A 20,678-nucleotide genomic window follows, 5' to 3' on the forward strand; every position below is an offset into this window, starting at 1 on the left:
TTAAACCATTCTGGTAGTTGTGTCAATGTATAGGTAATTTTACTGTCCTGTTCTTGTGGGGCACCATGGGATTTTGTTTCCCTGCTCCTGTTTCCATGGCAATTAGAATTAGATTAGTTTTAGGTTCATGGTGGGTAAATCAGAGACTAAGCAATGATGCAGTGGTTGTTGGTCTGGATCATACCAAGCCTTTTTAGAAAATAGCTCAAAACTGTGCTTTAGTTGTTGCTTATTCAATTGATGTTGACTTGTTTATCTTGCAGTGTACAGATCTTTAGTTTGTGGTTTAGTAGTCTGGTGGCACTTGTACTCCTTGTGTCCATATTGATGTCACCTTTAAACACTAGAGTGGTCCCTGGGTTCTCACGATAACGGTATGTTGGGAGAGTCGGTTTGCATATTTGCAAATAAGTAGCTGTATTAATGGTTTAAAAAAAATAGCGTACTGACTGATTTTTGAAGTGTCTTGAATGTGATACAAGGGTGTGATTTTTATCAGCACCCACCATTTAGGATGACGTTTTCTAAAGTCATGCCACTGTTCTGTGTTTGTTCATGCAGTTTTGATGTGTGTTTAGAAAAACACTTAATTTTTTTTCTTCTCATAGTTGTTAATACATTCCCACCACCCTTATCCCAAGAGATTTCCATCCTCACTATTTTTCCAGGAATTGGAATGCAGAGTAATATTACTGGTAGATTATCCTTGTCCACTTTTAGCTGCTTCTCATGCTGTCAAAGTTCTTTTTCCTCACCACCAGTGTGCACTAATGGATTGCAAATGCTGCAGGCAGTAGTATTACAAGATGTCATACTGTGGTACTAATCTGTCACGCTTTTGTAATCTCAGTATGTGATACTTGTGACGTAACTCCCACCACATTTTTAATATTTGCATTTTGTCAAATAATTGTCTACATGTTATAGGGGCTACCCTTGAAGATATTTCAGCTGTTGGTGTAGTCTCTCTGTATGAAGTTCACCTAGACCCAAAGATAGTTGGGGATAACAATACTTCTGAGTTCTGTGGGTACACTTCAAGGAATGTTTTGAGTCGGCAGAATTAAACCTTGCAGCAGTCTGTACTCCTGTAGAGGAGAGGAACCCGGGGCAGTGCCAGTCATTTCCGGGACCTCTGAAGAGAAACAGTTGCTGTAGGGCTTTGATGACAGAAAGTGGTAGATGATACTAGTGCAGGAAATGCTGGTATGTACCTCCTTAGGCATCTTAAATTAGGCCATCTGTTCTCTCTATTCAGCTGCCTTGTGCTTCTGCCTATTTGTGGTATGCCTGGTTCTGCCTGGCCCACCTCAATGGATGTTTGTGTAATGTGGTGTTAGAAAATTCGGATGTTGGCAATTCTATAATCCACGTCTAACAGTGTTGAAATGCTCTTGAGCATTAGAAAGCTTTTCAGTGTTCAACTTGTATCTCCATTAATGACAATATTTCTTGTATAGCCCTTAGTTCACTTGAAGAATAATTGATCAGTCTTTGCTGTGTTAACAGTCTTGTTTATGTTTGAAATCCTTGTTGTGCTCCATCTCAGTCTTCCCTCCTATAAAACCAACTTGCTTCAAAATCTCCTCGTAGGCATATTCTTTAGAAAGATGCATTCAAATCAAAAGTATCTGGAGAACGACAATAAAATGAGTTTGAAGCGTAGATCTTTATTTTGCATAAGACATCCCTGTCAAAACTTTATCTTAACCTGAAGATCTCCTTAGCAAGGCTCCTCATGTTCTAGAGCCAATAAACAGAAAATAGAAAAATTCTATCTTGCATTAGAAAAATGTTAGAAAAGAATGATACGGAAGCTCACACCAACATACAATGGTTTTTGTTTATTCCACTTTGAGTACAGCATATTAAATACAATCTCAAAATGTAAACATACCCTTGGACTTGCTGAAGAATTAGAGTGCTGACGATTGGTCTCCTTAATGTCTTGGCAGAAAAGGAGAAAATGAAATTTTAGTTCCAGAAAACTGCAAGTCCTGAAATTCTGAATAGGAGTGATTTATGGTTTCTGAACTGCATCTCAACTACTGTTATTAAGAATAATTAAAGGTAACTGACAGCTGTATACGTTTTTCTTCATTGGTAAAAGTATTCCTTTCTTTGACATCCATTCTATTACCTTCTGTCTTACTGTTCTGCATGCCCGCTTGACAAATCTGCTCTTGCAAAGTATCAAAAAGACTTTCTTAAAAAAGCATGACACATAATATTTTTGCAGCCTGCTTTTTTAATCTAGATTGAGATGAAAATTGAAGATTTCTTTTGTAATGGTGCCAATTTAAAGTTGCTCTTAATAACAGGCTCTTTACAGCAGCATAAGAGGCTACCGATATAAATTGAAGCAATAGTGTTTCAGACTGAGTAGGGGCGGGGGGAATCTCCTTTTGTGGGACAGTGGTGTTAGTTCCTGGAGTAAATGTGCAGATGGGCTGTTCGGTTTCTCCATCTAGATACATTCACAACATACATTTTTGAAAGTGTGTATCCTGTAGGCACTAACATTCACTTTCATGGGCTGGAAATCCTTTGAAATATGTCCAGGTAGTATATAAAATATAAGTAAATAATGAAATAATTCTGAAATAGCATTGGAAGTTCGAAATAAGAAGTCAGAATTCGAAGGGCATGAAAACAAATTTAAAAACCCCAACAACTTGAAACAAGCAAATGACAATTTGTACTCTAATTAAAAAATAAAATTAGATGTCAAAATCATAATGCTTTCCAAATTCTGGAATTTCACCATAAAGGCAGTACATCTTTCAGTCTTGGCTCTGAGCCATACAGGTGGTATGTAGAACACTTGCACATCTTTGGTCATCCTTAGATACTCTGGTTTATGACTGATTAAAACTAAGTAAAAATAAGACCTAGTTAATAAGAGTTATAGTGTTTCGTTCTATTCAGTGTGGTTTTACTTAGTATTTATAAAAATAAACATTTTATATAATTCAGAAAAGTTTAAAGGAAGTGTGCTAGAGAGTGAATTATGTACAATAACCATTTTGGAGACAGAGACTTGGAAATCGAATGGTTGGAGATATATTGAGAGACTGCATCACCTGATCTGTCCCATATTAAAAATTTTGAATTTCTAGAGACTTAGCTGTGTGTGGAGGGAGGAAAATGCTGGAAAAGACACCATCTAGGACTTTTTAAAACAATCCTTTGTTTGCAGTCCCTGTACTGGGAAGTAATTTCCCTTCTAGTTTTGTCCTGCCTCAGTAGGTGCCTATTAAAGTCAATGCATTTTTTTTGTGCATGAGCACAGCTTGCATTAAAGATAATAGTTTTCATATGCATGTTGGAAGGTGTTCATACATAATGTTACTGCATTTCTAGTGCTGCAGAAGTCAACGCTGATGTATTCTGTTTATTTTTTTGCTCTATGAATCAGCACCATTGTCATAGTCAACAGGTACATGCATTTGTAGGAATTCTGCTTAAGGAAGCTGGCAAATCTACTGTGTTTTCAACATGGTTTTAAGTAATTTTGTTCAATTTTTATTAATATGTGATGGAGGGGGGCACTGCAATTCAGCAGATAGAAGTTAGATTAAAGATACTAGATAGATGTGCTATGCAGGGTCTGAAATCAAACCATGTTGCCAAAGCTAAGTAGGCAAGTTTTTAAAAAAATCACCAAACTCAAATTTACTTTATACTTCAGAAAGAAATAACTTGTGTAGAGCATATGTTTGATACAGCAATCTTGAAAAAAACAATAGATCTGTAGAGAGCAATGTTGAACTATAATTATTTAGATAATGACAGCATTTTAATTACTGGTGTATAAATAATTCACCTTGTGCCTATGTTTCTTGGCCCTTAAACTTGTGAAATCACGTATGTATTTTACATACTGTTGCCACTGCAGTAAGCATTAGTTAATCTGAGCAATTACTGTGCAGTGTTTTGGGCCTGTAAGTTACATACTACTTCTCAAATAATTCCAACTTTTGTATATAAACCAAATGTGGTTTCAATTACTTTATTCAATATTGATGTATTCATAAGTAAAAGCTGAAGAAAAAGAAAATGTGAAGGATGGTTTGTTTGTTTTTTAAATATACTGGTCTTTAGCAAGGCCTAGAGTAATTGTTAGTTTTGTATTTTAAGTCATTTGGTGTGTCCTAACAAATGTTGATATGTGATGTTCTCTTATGTGCTTTTCTCCTAGTTACATACTTGTGTGTACTGTGGTGTAAAGGGTTGAAGGTGCTTAGAGCTGGAAATAACCACATCTCAAGCAAAATAAGCTTTTGCATAACCACTGCGATATTGGGGGCTAATGAGGTTTAGAAAATTACCTTACAGTGTTGTTTAGGTGGCCTCTTGTAATGACAATACTAAAGACACAGGTGGGACACAGAGATTTAGTGTGTATTGGCAGTTCGTGTTGCAATTTAGCAAGTGGCCTAACTGTGCTTGACCTTTTGCATGGCAAGCCAGGAGGGTGAGTGCCACAAAGCTCTCCTTTTCCAAACAAAAACACATGTACTTCTTTCATCTTGCAAGGCCTCTGTAAAGGTCAAACACAGTTGTAGTTCAGCTGAACAAAAAGGATCAACTCATTTCTTCCATCTTCAGGGAGACACAGTGCCGCAGATGTGTCAGACAGGCAGGGGAGACATTTAACAGTGAGGTAGCACAGTAAATCACAGTAAGGCTTTGCTGCTCTTAACACCAGAAGATTTTGACTCTGAACATATGACTTGGTGACTGACAAATACTGGCCGATGTACGAGTATTTTCTGTGTCAGTACATACTCTGTTTTGGAAGGCAATTTCTTATTTTCTTATTTTCCCTAAAGGGTTTTCTTTAATAACTTCACAGTTTCAGCCATCCCATTTATTTAATTGAGAGCATGTGCTGTCTAGCCTACAGTCAAATTTGCTAACCCTGTCATTTTACCTTTTTGAGTGCAGTTTTACATTACAGGAATATCAGCCCAGAGACAGTTATCATACAGCAATAATAAACTAATGCAACTATGTGAGTAAATTTAATTTACTGCAGAAGTGGAGTTCTCAGCTTTTCCTCAGCTTGGCCACCATCCAGAAGCACGTAACCAGTCTGTATACTGTAGGAAATGCTGTAGAATACAGTCTGTACATTTGCACATAGGGATTATCTACGTTGTCTTTGATATCCATAACCTGGTTTTGGTTCACTTTTTACGGTGTGTTTATGCATTGTAATCTGCTGCATTTGTACTTGGCTAAAAAACTAACATTGAGGTTTTTATTATGAAACCTCATCTGAAGGCTTTTTAATGACATAGCTGCTAAAGAAAGTATCAGGAGGTGCATTTTCCAACGTGCTCTCTTCCTGAATAAAGTTTTCAACAACTGCAGCAGCTGTAGATATTATCACGTTGTTAAATATGTTTCAAATGTGCTCATAGTATGAATGTCCACAAATTTAGACACAGCAAAAGCTTAAACTGGCCACTCTACAACCCAACTCCTCTGTAAAACCAATGACTTTCACACATTCACACCAAGCATCAGTAGACAAACTGATTCCCAGTACTGTGTACATTGCTAGATATAGATGCATCTTGTAATTATTATGCTCTACTTTTATTATGCCTGAAAGTTTGCTAGTAAAGCATGACATGGGGGGAATACTGACTTTCTGGCATTTGAACTTCAACCAACCTTGAATATAATTTCATGGAAAAGGGTATTCATTAGCTTCTGGGATTCCTCCCTTTTGACTATCAAAGATCTGTAGAGAGTGATAATGATATTAGAGGTTATTCTAAGCAATTGCAAGAGGAATTAATAATGATTTTATCAGGCTAGCTACGTATATGAGTTACCGTTAGACAAATTCTTTATACAAGGTGAGGTGAAGAAATCACATTGCAGACTCAGGAAATAAATGCATCATACATTCTCTTATCTGTGTTTTATTTGCAGTCTGGTTTACTAATTTTTTAAATGAAATATTCTAATGAGAAGATTCCTCCCTGCCTATTTGTTCTACCCCAGGGTCAAAATCTGTTGCCTATTGTTCTAGTTTCTGTTTCTATTTTCCTTCCTCTGTCCAAAGTTTGTGGTGTCTCAACTGTAACTTCCATGTTATTTTAAAATACATACTACACAACTTAGTTGTATCTGGGTCTGAATTTGACTTGCTTTTGGCTTGTAGTGAAGGCGGTGAGGTGTCTGCATGTTAAAGATAAGGTTTAAATATATGTATGTGGGCTTTTGTGAGCATAAGATTGTTGTTGTTTGAGTGATTGGGTAGAACAAAAAAACCTTCTTTTACTAATTTAACTGGGTTCCATGGCTGATTTTGTGATTATCCTATCTTTACTCCCCTTTTTGTGAGCTAATTTTTGATGATGCTAACAGACCACAAGAATATTTACCCTAAATATTTATTCTTGTTTAGTGTTGATAACATTTTGGGACTTGGAGAAATATGTTTGAAGAGCTATTGTGATCTGATCAGAATTGATTAGATCTGGCAGTTGGGTTGAAATGTGTTTTTAAACAGCTTATTAGTATTTCTGTTTATTTTTATAGAGAATAAAATGAAAACATACTTTTAGTAGTTGCCTTCCAGCACTCTGGAAATACAGATGATGACTGTGTATTAAGCTTTTTCTTAATACTTAGTGTGTTTTAATGACATAGGAATAAACCCCATGTTTCTCTGGTGACTCTGCTCTCTTTATTACAGGTGCTGTTGTCAGGATTAATTGGTGTTGTTTCATGGAAGAGGCCCCTTTCACTTGTGGTGAGTGGCAATGTGGCTTTAATCGTGTTTTACAGACTTTAGACAAGTTATTTAAGAATTTGGTATGAGTAACTCCCAGTGGTTTTGTCTTTATGAAGGAGCCTAATAGCCTCTGGGGATGATTTCTCAAGTGCTGTTATGTATCCTAATATTTATAAACACTTAGTACAAAAAAATTTGGGCCTTTGAAGTTGCATTACGTAAATGATCTGGGCGATGATATTTTCCTTCTATCTGTACTTCGGTCTTGGAGAGATGTAATAGTCATTATGGGTAAAGGAATGCAGATACCTACTGCCCCTTTCTTGCCACTGTTACAGCTCCATCTCTTATTAAAAGTGATAGCCTTAGTAATGTAAGTGTAAGAACTAATGCATCCTAAACATTGTGATAAATGTGTATATTTAAAGAAAGGCAAGAACCATATTGTATTAGACGGCGTGAAATTAAAAATGGCTGAAAACAGCACTCTTACTAGTAGACAGGCTCAATACTGCAGTGTGGGTTGGAATAAGAGATACTAATGATATGTTATAATTTTTGATATTTTTTAATTAATGTTTAAAAAAAATTAATACTGAATTTAAGTGCTTAGTCTGTTACTGTTCTAGACAGGCTGCTGGTCTGCATTTTTCTTTGAATTTAACTTGTCCAAAATTGTACAGCACATATGTCTTTATAACCAATTACCTGGTTGGCATAAAAGCATATTGCAAATTTGTAGCTGTTGGGTTTTGTCCGCAAAAAAATTTTCAGCTACATTATGTATTCTGCTGCGAGATTCATTTAGTTGCTTAATAATGAGAAGTAATTTATGCTTTGTATATGCATGCTAATAGAGGTTTAATTAACCTGTTTACCACAAAGCAATATTAGCTTCAAATCAATCTCAAATAAAAAGATAAGATGTCTGTGTCCATAAAGATGTATTAGCATAAATGTTGCCTTTGAAAGAGTGTGCATATGTAACATAGAAACATATGTAACATACTAATGAAGTTAATACTAAAGATTGTCCCAAGAAGAAAGCCTAATAATTGAAAGAATGAAATGGAAAGACCTACATTAATAAGCTTAAATAGAACTTCACTTATATCTTCCACTATTATGGGCTAAAGCAGTAGTGTTAAAGCTTCTAATAATTTTTTTAATCTCTCTCTACCTTTCTATAATTCACCTTTCATTGTTATTAAAGAAAGGACAGACTGTGTTTGTATTGATTTGCTTTTTGGTGTTGTTTTCACCAATGGATCAACAGATGTAGAAAGCTGCCTGATGGCGAGATAAATGTGCCTAAAAGGAGGTCAAAGTGAAGCAAATGATTGAAACTAATGAGTGCTCGTGAGAAAGGCAGCAGGCAGGTTGCTGGACTGAAAATTAAAATCAAATAAAATATATATATTTTTTTAAAAGGATAAATTTTTACTCACTGCTGTTGAGTAGGGAGAGCTTTCACATTGAAACGTTGCAAAACACTGATATGTCATGAATTGGGTAGTCATACAGTAACATTTAGAATTTCTCAGACTCTCCCATTTAGTTTCTTTTACGATCAAACAATAGGTATATGAGACTCCACAGACATTCCTCTGGTTTATCTCTTGCTGGCAGGAGCAGAAAGAGGAGGCACCAAATATTTTTTTCCCCCATGTTACCAAAAGGTAGCATGGCCCAAAGTGCTGTGTTCTCTACTGATCTGTCAGTAATGTAGTTCATATTGGAGATTTTGCAGGCTTGCAGTTTTCTTTAGAGTAAGAAGCGTATTTTTGTAAAGATTGGACAGAATTTCTGCTCTCTGTTATGACAAATAACTGGAACACCTGTTTTTGCTCCAATGCATTTTAGTCTACATTATGAGCTTTGTTAGTAATAATTCTCTACCTGGTACCTTGGACTGCTGCTTCTTTGGTTGAATAAAACTGAATAGAATTGTAATAGCATTACCTATTAAAAACACTTACTTTCACATTCACTGAAATGTAAGTAGGTAGTTGTGGTCCATGTCATTCAAGGAAATAAATATAAAAGGGAAGAAACAGTAATATTGGTAGCATTAATGCTCGAAGAACAGCTCACTTTCCTAAAATCTACTCTAGGAAATTGTTTATTTCCAAGAGGAAGCTTAGTGCTTATGATTTAGATCCTGATGTTTTTTCTTCTGTACTTCTGTGTTGGCACTTGGTGGTACATAATCAGTTGGAGGAATAGGGCAAGGGGATTATGATGTGTCATTAAGCTGTGCAACAGCCAGTATTAATAGCTTTGCAGTGGCTACAAAATGTCTGGTTTTCATTGATGTATTGTAAATACCTTTTAGCAGTTGGAATCCATGTGTGCCAGGATGATTATGTATTCTGATTAAGCAATTAATCGTGTATAACTTTACAACCTCATAGCAGAAAGTACCATCAACATGCTGGTGAGTTGTATTTCTTGGCGAGTTACTTGTGCAATATATATGCAAAATACATATGGTTAATAATTACCTTTTAATACAATTTATAGCATTGTAAACAACTATATAATTGATTACTCTATGCATGCATTTTTTTGTTACAGCGTTACAAAATTGCAAAGAACAATAGCAGAGAAAGATAACTTAATAATTTGAAACTGTGACTAAAGCTGTATAAAATTAAACCATACCCAATCTGTGACATTCTGCAAATTGGTGAAAGTATGGTAATATTTTAAGGTGCTAGTTTCCTGCTTCCTTTGGATTTGTGACTAAATCAGGATTGATAACACAACAGTGTTTTGGCTATTGCTGAGCAATACTAGCACTGCATCAAGGCATTGTCTTTATTCCACTATGCATCCCTTGCTTTGTTTATTTTTTCCCTTTCTCTTTCCTTGACTTATTAAACTGTCTTTATCTCAACCTACATGTCTTTCTCACTTTTTGCTCTTCTGTTTTTCTTCCCATCCTGCTGCAAGGGGGAGTGAATGAATGGCTGTGTGGTGCTTAACCCTAGCCAGGGTCAACCCCTCATGCTGCTGGTTCTGGTTTGCTCAGTTTGCAGTTCTACTCTTTGTTTTTTTCACAGATGCCATGTCTTTTCTTTGCAAAAGTATTATTTTCTGCAGGCAAAAAGAGCAAGTCAAAGAATCAATAAACACGAAGACTAGTTTATCAACTTCTGACTCTATCTTACCAGAAATGTGGTATGTAGGATTGATATAGACATGAATGGGGGGTTTAACACCTTGGATCCAAAGTCAAAACTGAGAATAGTTGTATCTCCAAGACATTAGCATCAGTTGTATTTTCTATTAAGCATTCACTAGAAGATTTACAAATCATCAAGGACATTTTACTGTGATATTAATTTGCAGAAATTCCCTTCTTTCTTCACCAGTAGATGGAAACGACTGACAGAAAATCCTACTCCCAGTGCCACTTTATTAGAATATCCCTGACAAAAGAGGAAGAAGGAAAAAAAAAAAACAGGAAAATGACCCAGTAAAGCTGTGAACCTGGAGAGAAAGAAAAAAACACTTGAAAGCGGGAGAAAAGGTGTCACAGAGTAAAGCATCTGTTTAGAATGAACATTCTATGTGCTCTTTTACAGGTGAACATTTCTTGCAGCTTATTCTTGCCCGAGTGTACATCTCTCTGTTACCCTCTCTACAAAGGCTGACTGTTCTGCTGCCCAGCTGCCACCAGCTGGCACCCATGTCAGAATCTAGGTGACTCTTGAGCATCCATCTGCTAATCAGTTATCCCCAGTGGCAAAATTTTAAAAGACCACAAGCAGCTTTTCCTGAAGAGCAAACAAAGCTTGCTGGGGCATAACACTTGCCCCTTCCTAAACAAGGTCGTCTTAATTACCCTTAAACAGACCCTTATGTTCTCCATCTGCTCCAGTTGCATCATGTTGCCATGACATTACCATGCAGTAGGAAACTGTCACAGTTGCAGTATCCTTGCTGTTGCTTATAATGAAAAATATGGCATGGGTGCTACATTAATCTCTGTTCAGTCCATCGGTAATTCCCCTGTTCTCACATGCTTTCTAAGTGTATCTGCTAATGGCTCTTCCATCTCATTTGTTCCTTCTTTCAGAACTGCAGGCTGCATCTCATCTGCTGCTGGAGGTTTTGGCAGCCCTTGAGCACTGGTATTTCTTCAGCTCTTTCTTGGTATGAGTCTGATTTCCTTCAGCATTTCTTCTTCCTCCTCGATAAATGAGTCTTGGTTCCTGACATCTGTCCCAATTCCTTTGTAAGCACTGAGGAAAAGAAGTTATTTTTGTTTAGGAATATGACTCAGTAAAATATTTAGTTCATTCTTTACAAGTCTGCAGTCATCTCTATTGCTCGCTTTTTGTTCATATGCTGGAAGCGTCATGTTACTTACATTTGCTTCAGTAAGTAACTTTGTCTTGAGTACGTTTTTCACTTTTTGGATAGTTAAAACCCTTCCTTGCTCTTAATTTTTAATATGTGTAGCTTCTGAACATAAGAAATGAAGTAATTAACTGCTTTTAAATGCTGGGAGTTCATTATAGCTTTATATTTTAGGCATTACTATGTCTAAATGTGTTTTACAAGATGGAGAGGAAATGTTTATTTAACCATATCAGTATAAGAAAATTTGGGGTATTTCAAAGACTAGATAGGAGTAGAGAAATGTTAAAAGGTTAAAAACTGAATTACTTATTTTACAAAATTGTACCTTCATAAAAAGGAACAGATCTAATTTCTAATGTATGTTTTATAGAACATTGGAGACATGCAGCAAGAGCACATTGTTTACTTTCATGAGTGATATTTCATGAAAGGGGGAGATTACTGAGGGGGTTGTTCTGTTTTGTTTATTTTTTTAAAGAAGATCAATAATCTGATGCTGAATATTCAAATAGGAAGTTGTTTCAATTCCAGCTGCATTAACACCTGTAGAGGTTTCTGAAACCAGTATCATTGCATATTATCAAAAATGGTGTGGAGATGGTGGAGAGATCAATGATGGCATTTTTAGTTTTCATATTTACACTCTGCCCTTATGGTTGATGTAGTCCCAAGAATTTTGTAACCGAGGAGTTTTCAAAGGAAAAAAAAGACAGATACAACCTTTGAGAGCAAAGGAGTCAAATCGTAAATACAGATATGGAACAAAATGTGTGCGCAACCAACTTATTCTAATTTTTCACATTTTTACTAGTTTTGGTATCTCTGCCTTGTAGAGTATCAATACAAAGTGTTAACACACGGTGTAATATGGAAGCAGGTTGATAATAGAAAGCCAAGCTATTTTGATATGATTCATTTCCTATTGAATTCCTACAGCTGCTAGATTTAGACTTCTGCTGAACTCATTTGACCCCTGTATTTGCAGTGTATGTAGCATAATCATTGCGGAAGGTTTTAAGCTGATGACGTGAAGTGACTTAGCAGGCTTGCCTGGATCCCAGACTGAGAAAAATTGGGTTTTGGATCAACGTTTTAGTTGCTTATGTATTGCAATACTTACTTTAACAGAGGTACAAAAGCTTTGGGTTGAAAAGTTTCACAGGTCTATAAGACAAAGAAAGACTACATTCAGTTGGATACTCTACTTTCTATTGTTACAGTACAAAATTACAGATTTTTAGACATGAAAGTATGTAGTTTTTCTCTAGATATGTAGCTAAATACTGTTCTGAACAGAAGTAGTTTTTCTGCCTTTCGTCACATTTCATATTTTATTAGAATTTGCATTCAAAAGAGTGTTTGATGTCATCTTTCTTGTCCTCTGGAGGCATTCAAGGTCAGGCTTGATGAAGCTCTGAGCAATCTGATCTGGTTAAAGATGTCCCTGCTTACTGCAGGGGTGTTGGACTGTGGATGACCTTTAAAGGTCCCTTCCAACCTAACACATTCTGTCATTCGTTGTTGCCACAATACTGGAAAGACTGGTAAACTTTCTATTTCGATGTAGAATAATGAGGACACAGTAACTTCAGAGATGTATTTCAGATGGGATTAATTGTGTTTGAATTGTGTTTTTAAAAATAAAAGAAAAATTCATATGAGCTAATACTAAGTATTTGGGGGGTGTGTGGATTTGGGGGATGGATACCTTATTCTTTGTACAGTCAAAACTCATGTGACAAAGTTTTCTTAGTGGAATAGATGGAAGAAAATGCACCATGATCCAAAGACAATCTAATTACCCTGTGCTTGTTGACAAAGAAATACTTTTATTTTGGTGGTATTTGTTTGCTAGATGAATGCCAGTTTAGATCTTGAGTTAGACATGCCTGTGATCAAGTGTTTGAATTTCCTTACTAGAGGTACTGTGAAGTCTTATGCAAGTATATGAGTGAGGGTCTTAGAAATTCTAATGTTCATGTATTGATGCATCTCCATCAAATTATTTTTGTGATTCTTCCACAGAGGTGTGTGTTCAGTTTTTCACTGAACAGCCAAAATTATAATTAGATTACATCACATGTGGAAAAAAAGCTGTCCACACGAAGCCTTGCCGCAGAAACTCTGTGATACTGAAAATGCACATGCACTGTTGATATGATTTAGTAGTCTTGGCTTGCTGACTTTGATTACCTGAAAGAAGTCTTCTTCCTTAATGATGAAAGTAAAAATACTCTGGTGTCATAGCTTTGAAAGAAACCACACAATTGTTCAGCAATGACTGCACATGGGTAGTTAATTGCTATTAATATTTTTGGAAAGACAGATGCAAAATATCTGCGAATCTGACCTTTATAACCTGCTTCTCTGTAATTATGCTACTGCCAGGAAGGGCTGCTTGCGTAGCCTTTTGATGCCTCTCCTTGTCAGCAGGACAACATGAGCTTTTATTTCCTTGGGGTATTCTGCTGCAGATGTTATGGAAGGTTAATTTATATGGAGTAGCGTTTCACCAACACTTCCACAGAGGTGAATCCTTCCAGCAATGTGACACTTGCAAAAAGTAATATATTGTATACCTGGAGGGACTGTATTAATACAGCTGCTATGAAAGTACGAATTCAGTGTTAGGTAGGTTTGTTTTAAAATTGCTAGACTGCTTGCACATTTTTTAAAGATATTTTAATTTCTAATTAGTGATTTAGCTGTCTGTTTTGTTTAAATATGGATTGTTTTGTTATATACAAAACTAATTTAGAAAAATATCATTTTTCCTAACCTAACTATGGTTTCCTATTGCCTTGGAACATTTTGGAGAAAAAGTACTTTATTAGGGAATTGTAAAATGTTTCGGTTTTTACTCCCTCTGAGAATATGTCGGAGGGAAAATTTAACTGGTATGGCTGAGGCAGGTGCAGGTTTTAGACTCTGTGGTCAGAATTCTGGTCAGGAAGCATTTATGTTTGAAGTGTTTATGATCACACTGGATATAAACTCTGCTTTTTCCGCCTGATTGTAGAGCTGCAGCAGTCATTTTAAAGCATTTCAAATTGACAACATTTTGAGTGGCATTAAAATAATTTAGTGCAGTTTGCTTTCTTTCTCTTTGAAAATAATATTTTAAGTTAGCTTTCATGTGCATGGGGTTTTTACTTAGGGAAGCACTTGTGTATAAAGGGAAATATTAGTGATAAAAGTTAGACAATATAAACTATATCAAACTTTTTTTGTTGACTGTACATAAAGTTTATCTGCTTAATTTTGTTAAAGTATTTAACAAAAGAAAAGATTCCTTTGAGTGCTTATTGTCATGTAGCAAGCGTGTGATGTTCTGTGGTGTTACAGCTCTTATTCCCCCTTGCCCATTTAAAAGATTCTTTGACAAAAATTGTTCTCTGCAATGAAAACAGTTAAATAGTTACCAGTAAGCCTTGCTTTGTTAAAATTACTATTGGAAGTGTTGCATTACTTGAATGCTGAAAAAAGAGCTTGAATTTTATCTGCAAAATAGTAAAGCTCCTCTTTTTGTTCCTCTTTTAGCATAGTAGATGCCTGTAGGCCAGTGATGTTAAAGATGGGTATAAAATGAAATGCACTTTTCAAATGAGTGAATGAAAAGAAGGATGTCATCCTGTCTGTTTTAGATATATTTAACAGTAGAATACAATATATATGTGTTTGATGTAATGTTATAATTTATATTTTGTAATTCAATTTTACTTATGTTTTTGTACAGATACTGAAAGCCCTGAAATTTTAGCTACTTTGTAGTGTACAACAACATGCAGAATCTTAGAGAATTTGAGGGAACCAATTTAAACATGTAAAAACACTGTGGGGAGGCAAGAGTATGTGTCACTCGTGGAATGATTTGACACAATCCAACACCTTAGATGCACAAGGTTTCTAGCAGACACAATAAATCTATTCATTTCACAAATCTTTGGTGCAAAAGTCCTGAAAATAAATGGTAAGACTTTTAGCATGGATTTGTATAAAGCAATGATTTGCCTTTGCCTGATACGTATTCATCATGGCACTGCACATGGGTGCCAAACCAGTGCTCTGCTGCCCTTTGGCAAGAATCCTTTTGCAGTGTGGCTACAAAATCCTGTGACACTTGCGTTCTCAGAATTTCCTCAGCTGTTGCTATGGTCAACACCTTAGCAAAGAATGGAAAAATAGAAGTAAATATGCCCTAAAACTGCAAGTTAACTTCTCTTGCTTCTCCCTGTGGTGGGTGAGAGGCAGGGAGGAAGGGGGCAAGAGAGGAATGGATATGCTAGGGTGTGAAAAGGGTTTGAAATAGGCTGAAAAGTTTTTTTCAGGTAACCAAAATTAATTACTGAAATGTATGCTACCCCCCTAAGACTAGTAGGGAGATAATATAGACAGCAAAGCAATTAAAAATTATTTGTTTGGACTTTTTTAACTTTCAAATAGGACTGAAAGTTACAAGGTGCTTCAGTTTGTAATTACAGCTCAAGTACTCCATGAGTGCTAAAATTCTGTATAGCAGTTTTTGTTTATGCTTCAGGGCAAAAATGCTTTAGTTACTAGGCTTCCTAGGCAGAAAGCTGTTGATGTTAAAAGTGTTAATTAGAATCAAAACAGCAGAAAATTAATAGATTATGAAATATCTAGTTCTGACAAATTTCTTCTTAATATTTCTGAGCTGAGAGCATGAGGGCTTTATTACTGAATCAGGCTTTGTGACTAAATCAGGCCTCCATTAACATTTCCCTAAAAAAAAAATTAAATAAATTCTAAATTGATGCTGGTTTATTTCTGTTTTATTACAGAAATAGCAAATACATATTGTTGGATGTAGAATACGACAATGCTATACTTACTGTTTTGTTACAGTTCTTTAATCTGATCACACTTGAGGAAATAATCTGTATGGCCACCTATTGCCTTTACTGATGGAATTTCCTGAAGGTATTGAACAGAATACTCTTATTATGAGATATATGGGGAGATTTGTTTTGATATAAATAGATCTTTCCTTTTATCTAGCATTCTGCCCTGGGGTGTACAGAGACAAAGTAGTATGTTGGATTCCAGGGTTCTTAAAAAGCTTGGGAAGTATTACCAAATCACTAGCTTTATTATTACTGCTGCTGTTATTTACTACCACAAGGGTACTAGAGGAAACTAAACTGCTTCATCTGGTCTTTAAATAGTGTTGTTCTTTGTGATTCAAATCTGACTGGAAACAGGCAGCCCGTTGTGCTCTTTTCAACAGTTTGAAGTAATAAGTTTGAGGATATTTTTGCTGATGTTTGGTTGAAACTAACAAATAAAAGCTGGCAATAAATAAGAGTAGTAGAGGGGTGTATTTTTTACTTATAAATTAAAACCAGTAGCATTTATTATAACCTCAAATAGTGTAGTATTTAAAGTTATAGTTAGGTTTTCTACAAAAATATTTCATAAAGAGATATAGAGATAAAGGTACAACCGAGCAACTAGTAATAAATCAATTAAATTACAAGATCTATTTGAATGAAACCAAGTTAATAGGATCATACCATGGTCGATAAAATAATGTACACCAAGTTTAATTTTAGAAGTTTTAGTCTGAAATACTTAGCTTTGAAATTACAAAAAGTTGTATGTATTTAGTATTTATACCATGGTTTCAGCTTTCTCTAAAAATGTTAAATAGCCTCATTAGACCTAGTCAAAAGAGATTTTATCTAGAGGAAATGTAATTTAATTTAATAATGATTGGAATTGAATGCTTACATATATTTTAGGATAAAACAATATAATTTATGATTCTTAACACAAAAGCATTAAAATCTTTAACCTGATGTAGTTGTCCACACAGCAGGGAATTTTTCTTCCTATTTAATAGAGAACATTGCTTTAGACCTAGAGAAAATATTTTTTTCAGATCTTTAATTTAGGCAAAGGACATGAAGTGCTGAATTAAACAGGAACAGTAAAATATAATTACTATTACTTTATTTAATGAGAAGTAATCCTGTATTCTGTGTGGATACATTCTTTACTTTCTGCAGCTCTTAGATACAGACTTATCTAAAAACTTCATTGCACTAATTGGGGGGTGGTTATTTAGAGAAATAAACAAGAAGAAATGTTAGTCTGAAATAAGGTAAGGCAGGCTTTGGATGCTCGCCTAAGTTTGACCTGACGGCGCTACTAGCCATAAATACATTACTTATTCCTTGGTGAAGTGAGATGAGCTGCCTGTCTGCGTCGTGGGCGCAAAGAATGCACGTGCGTTTACTGTGGAGAAGCCACCAACACGTGGCTTGTGTCAGTACCCCGATAGCCTTGCGTTAATGAAGTACCTGCACAGCTCCTGATGCCCCTGCTCCATCGTGCTTGGTACTCAGAAACGTTCAGTTTTGCTTCTGGTTGTGTTCTTCCACACCTCTCTTGTCAGGGGAAACTGTAAATTCTACAGAATCAATGATAGTAACTGTTACTGTGTATAGACCATGTAAGCCAAAGCTTTGTGAGCAAAATACCATGCTGCAAGTTTTTAATCTATTTATACAATAGTTTACTGAGACAAGTGCTTTGCCTCTACCTATTCTTGCTGCTTCACAAATCAAAAAGTGTGTATTAAACAGTGTATATTTTAAACTATGTATTTAATGTGATTGGGAAAAGTCTATATTATCTAATGTCAAGCTACAGCATCTCAAAAAACTTGCTTTCTACAAAATATTTAAACAATACAAAAAAGAAAAAGTTGATTCAAGGACGGTGTTATGACTTTTCAGGGAATTACAGGACAGGAATCAACAGGAAAAGCCACACAGATGCAGTATTACAAGTACAACATTAGACAGTATTACAAGTACCTACAAAAACAGTAGGTTTGCAGAAGCAAGCTTAGCGTGTCAATTCCTGATTTTTCTCAAAGTACACTACACAGTAGTGTTGAGTAATATGTTTCATCAACACAGAAGGTAACATTTTCTAACTGTTAGTGTTTTGACTACTAAACTACTGAAAAGTATGAGGGGAAGTGATTATTGAAATGCCAGCAGTGAAAAGAAAATCCTGTTTTGTATATATCTTAAATGAAAGTGCAGGGAATGAAATAAAAGCTTGCATTTACAAATAATGGCTTCATTTGATACAATATATGTATCGCTTTTGGAGGACTTTAATTACTTTTCATATAGAGACCTCTTCCTCCTCGTAGCAGTATGTCATTCTTCAAAGCATATTTAATGTGCTCTGTTCCTTTTCCTGTGCTCCTGATTTGTTCATATGCAGTAGTTGTTTTGCTTTACACATTTGCTGATTTTCTTCCATATAGGAGACATGCAGGTATGTGTACCTCCCTGGTATCTGGTACTGAAAACATAGAGATGCTACATATTTGGTATAATTGCTTATGGCTAAACTTTTCAGGAGTCAGCTTTCACACAGTTGTGTTTGATATGAGATTGTTTTGTGTTTTGATATTCAGTTCAAAGTGCAACCTATTCCTTGGATGATGGCTCGTTCTGGAAAGGCTTATACATCATTCAAACTTTTTCTTCAAATGCTTTAAGGAGCTTTGTAGCAGAAAAATGCTTTATATGTGCTTTTGTCAGCAAAAGAAAGGGGTATTTGCCCATAAGAGGCTGTACTGTGTAGGATTCAGCAAGTTGCCAAAAGAAAATTGTGATGCTCACTGAACTCAAGCTCCCAAGGTTGGACCTGCAGAAATCTGAAGGAGCTCTTGATTTATGTGTTTTGATACATAAATTCTTGATTAGTAGTTTTGCGAGTAGTTAATATGGTCAGATGTATGAAGGTGCTTAGGAAGTTACAGTGTTCTCACTTCCCATCTCTGCGGTTGAAGGTGGCTAGCCTGAGGCCAAACCACTGGTTATTAGCAGAGCTGGAGTCAAGAGGCAAACATGCTACCCTATCAAATCTGGCTGTTCCTAGGAGTTTCTTCCTTCCAGTGTTGCTATATGAAAGATATATATACTGGGTATTCTGTGTATGACTTCCTATGTTCTGGACCCTGCTAGCAGTATTTCCATTTTAGATTGGTGCATGGTGGGTGCTCTTTCTTAGTCCCATGCATTTCAAGTAATTTGGAAGCAGAGGTTGTCCTGCATACACCGATTCCCCTTTTCTAAGGACATGGAAATGACTGACAGACAAAGATTCCCCTGTTTTCTGTTTCAACAGTAATCCACTTTTGAATTAATAAGTTGTTCATTCTACTAAAAAAAACATGCAGTCTTCTGAGATCCTATATGTATTTTATTTATGCTTTGTTCAATGATCTGATCGTCAGATATATACTTCACCTAGCAAAAAAATCCAGAGGTGACCCCTGTATGAAATAACCCAGAATGCTTAATTTCAAAATTTAATCTCAAAAGGCGATGTACCTACCTCACACGTGAATCTTTAGGTAGTAAATCTGAAATTTTCCTGTGAGTAAAACACAATGAAATCACTTCAAGGCGTTTACAATAAAATGCATAAAAGCATAGATACGCAGAATGTGTGTGTAGATACATTACTGAAAAAAGCATTAATAGAATCATTTAATAATTTAATGTTCTGTGATTCTGTGATTATCCTCACCAAAAGGGATTTAAATTGTTTTAAGACTACTTTTGATTATAAAAATACCTTTTTCAAATCTTACTTGTTAATAATGCTCATTCATAAAACATTAAATTTTCAGTTTGATAAAAGTGGGAGATGTATGGATATTTTGAAATGGCTGGAGGAAAATAGGTGATGGTCTAGTTTTGAGTTAGGGTTTACAGTGTGGGACTTGGGTTGTTGTCAGAAATATTCTACTTTCTTCTTTAAAATTTATAAAATGTGACGATCCTTGTAACTGTATGTCAGGCTGGAAGTTCTTGCATGTCTAAATGATGTATTTTTTTTTACTTGCTTGCACTGAATAAGATTAGGCTGTTTGATTTTTTTCCAGATAACCTTTTTCATGCTGCTATCTGCGGTGTGCGTAATGCTGAACTTGGCTGGTTCCATTCTCTCTTGTCAGAATGCTCAGCTGGTAAAGTCCCTGGAAGGATGTCAGTTGGTGAGTTATGAAAAACAAGTCTCTTAGGGCGATGGATTTTACTTTGCATTCGTTTGGGGTTCATACGCATATTCCTTTAATTTTAAAAACAATATGTGTTTAGTAGAGCTACTGGAGCTAAAGCACTAATGCTTTTACAGTGCTTTGTCCAGGCTTGCTTCTTACTGTACAAGTGGTGCTTAAACAGAATAGAGGGAATACGGGCTACATTAAAGCAATGTGATGATTGCCATGTCATGTCAGCAGTATCAGGATTTCATCCAACAACCCCTTATACAGCCAGTGTATTTCACAGATGTATCGGTAATAAATGTTTTGGTGTAAGTATGTAAATAGTCTATTTGCAGCTGAAATTAGGTTGTTTTGTTTTGAATTTCCAAAGCAAAGGTGTGTTACTTATGTTAAATAAAATATGGAATGATAAAAATTATGATAATTTGACATGCTCTAAATTATTGAACGGTATTGCACACCTGAAGTCTGTATGGTTTTATCTCAGGG

The 20,678-nt window shown here is 35.6% G+C and overlaps 1 protein-coding gene across 1 annotated transcript in view; it reads left to right on the forward strand.

The window, feature by feature from the left end:
* Positions 1-6,721: 6,721 nt before the first annotated feature.
* The window catches only part of ENTREP2 (endosomal transmembrane epsin interactor 2), a 60,891-nt gene continuing 46,934 nt past the window's right edge, over positions 6,722-20,678 (forward strand). Inside the window, exons 1-2 of the mRNA XM_084268017.1 lie at positions 6,722-6,775; positions 20,067-20,177. Of these exons, the coding sequence (XP_084124143.1) occupies positions 20,079-20,177 (99 nt within the window). The 5' untranslated portion in view covers positions 6,722-6,775; positions 20,067-20,078. The remainder of the gene's footprint in view (positions 6,776-20,066; positions 20,178-20,678) is intronic.

This window comes from Gallinula chloropus (assembly GCF_964237585.1).
Source record: "Gallinula chloropus genome assembly, chromosome: 9".
NCBI classification, from domain to species: Eukaryota; Metazoa; Chordata; class Aves; order Gruiformes; family Rallidae; genus Gallinula; species Gallinula chloropus.